Raw genomic sequence first — 2095 nt, 5'->3', positions numbered from 1 at the left:
CTGTGTGCTCTGTGTGCTCTGTGTGCCTATCAGCTCCGCTTCCTTCTTCGCATTATTGTAGCAACCTCGGTGGCATCAGCCAGACCCTTCCACTCCTCCGCCCTGCAGAGCTGCCCGCTGTAACCGCTGCGGCAGAGAGCAGAGGAGCCCTCTGGCATAGGCCAGAGACACCTCCCCCGTTCCCTTCACTGGGAAGAAGGAATAACTTGGGGGGGTTCACTCAAAAGACTTTTGTGTCAGTCCTGCTCTTAGAAAAGCCTCTAAGCTACTAAACAAGTAACCTGGGAACACCGTGTGATGCTCGTGTCGCTGGTGAAACGTGTGTTGCTAACCTGTCCTGTTAGTGCATGTGGATCATTTCATAGAATCATAGAATGATAAGGGCTTGAAGTGGAGCTTAGAGATCAACCCCTACCCTGGGCAGGGATACCTCTCACCACACCAGGTTGCTCAAGGCCTTATCCAACCTGGCTTTGAACATTTGTCAGGGTCAGGGCAGCCACAGCCTCCCTGGGCAACCTGTGCCAGTGTCTCACTACCTTCACAGGAAAAAACTTCTTCCTAATATCGAATCTAAATTTCCCCTCTTTCAATTTATCCCCATTACTCCTTGTCCTATCACTCCGGTTCCTAACAAAGAGTCTCTCTCCAGCTTCCCTATAGCCCCTTCAGATCCTGAAAGGGTGCTATGAGGTCGCCATGCAACCTTTTCTTGTCCAGGCTGAACAGTCCCAACTTTGTCAGCCTGTCTTTGTAGGGAAGGTGCTCCAGTCCTCTTATCAGCTTCGTGGCCTCCTCTGGACTTGGCTAATGTCACATTACCTTTGCAGTGCCCGTGTACCTGCCCTTCCTTCTCGTTGGCTCTGTGTTCGTGGCATTTATTGTTGGTGGTGCCTGCGTTGGAATTTGCTGCTGCAAATGCTTAAAATCCCAGGCTGAGGAGCAGCAGAATGGACTTGCACCTGGCCAGACTTGGCTACTAGAACCTGATCTTCCTTCTCACCTCTCCAGCTCCAGCCCTGCCACCAGGAGCTCCCTGAACAGTGGTCCTCAGAGCAGCAACATCTGCATGACTCTGGCTCCATCCCTTCCTCTCCTTGGGCTGGCTGAAGACAATCAGTTCTCAAGCCTTGCCCCCACCAGTGGACAGCTCTTGCACCCCTCACGCACTCCCCACCGGATCCCGACAGATCACACCATTGTGATGGCTCCAGCACCTTTCCTTAAAAGAACAATTTATGGACACAGTGCCAACACACCCCATCTTGGGGTGGCACAGGGTGACCCAATGATGTTCTCAGGAGTTCATATCTGAGTGCCACACACCAGCACACAGCTGCAACTGTGGATCCTACTTCACTGTCATAAGTTATTTGGGACTGAATTGAGGACTTTCAAATATTTGGTGCTATTAAGAAGGGCATCAATTTTGGCATTTTACATCTCTGAATATGACACTTTAGAACTTATTTTAGCTTCTTGGCGTTTTTAACTTTCACTATTTTAATGCTGTTGAAAAAGGGAAGATTCTGAGGCCTGCACACCTACTCAAGGAATGACTGAAGTTGTTAGAATGAGTCCCACCATCCCCAGGTCCTCTCCCACTGCCATACCATGCTCTGGGGGACAAGTCAGAGGACTTGGTTTCAATTTCTGTAGCTGTGTCACTGCTCAGCAACTGAGGACGGGGAGGTGCCTTAGTGGAGTGATTAATTGTGGGCATTTGACACCCTGTAAAGCTTGGAAAGGCTGTACTTAACCCACACACTTCGCCCAGTAAATTGATGGTAAAATACTGCCTGTGACTGACCTGCCCCTGATGGCTATTAGTTAAGTGGTGCTGCTAAAGGAGCAACTTATAGCCCTGATTTCAACGGAATGTGCATTTAGTACAGATGCTACATGAAGATAATAAAACAATGTGTGTGTTCCTTCCTCTCTTCCAGTGGCTTAGTGGTTTTTTTTTCTTTCTTTATACAACTGAACACTTCAAATGGCTGGAGAATTAAAGGGTAAGGTAAGAACAAAACAAGACTCCAGCCAGTTCTCTGAGAATAAGCTGGCAAAGCTTTGGCTCCTTGTTAGGATGCATGCG

At 48.8% G+C, this 2095-nt stretch overlaps 1 protein-coding gene across 1 annotated transcript; it reads left to right on the top strand.

Moving 5' to 3' along the window:
- Window positions 1-830: 830 nt before the first annotated feature.
- LOC103809319 (protein shisa-1-like) lies at window positions 831-1315 on the top strand (the record flags this gene model as incomplete). Its single annotated transcript, XM_009082147.1, has 1 exon — window positions 831-1315. A coding segment is annotated over one exon (485 nt), but the record flags the coding sequence as incomplete, so codon positions are not given.
- Window positions 1316-2095: the final 780 nt, after the last annotated feature.

Source organism: Acanthisitta chloris, unplaced genomic scaffold (assembly GCF_000695815.1).
Source record: "Acanthisitta chloris isolate BGI_N310 unplaced genomic scaffold, ASM69581v1 scaffold24189, whole genome shotgun sequence".
Lineage (NCBI taxonomy): Eukaryota > Metazoa > Chordata > Aves > Passeriformes > Acanthisittidae > Acanthisitta > Acanthisitta chloris.
This window is presented reverse-complemented; position numbering and strand designations above follow the sequence as displayed.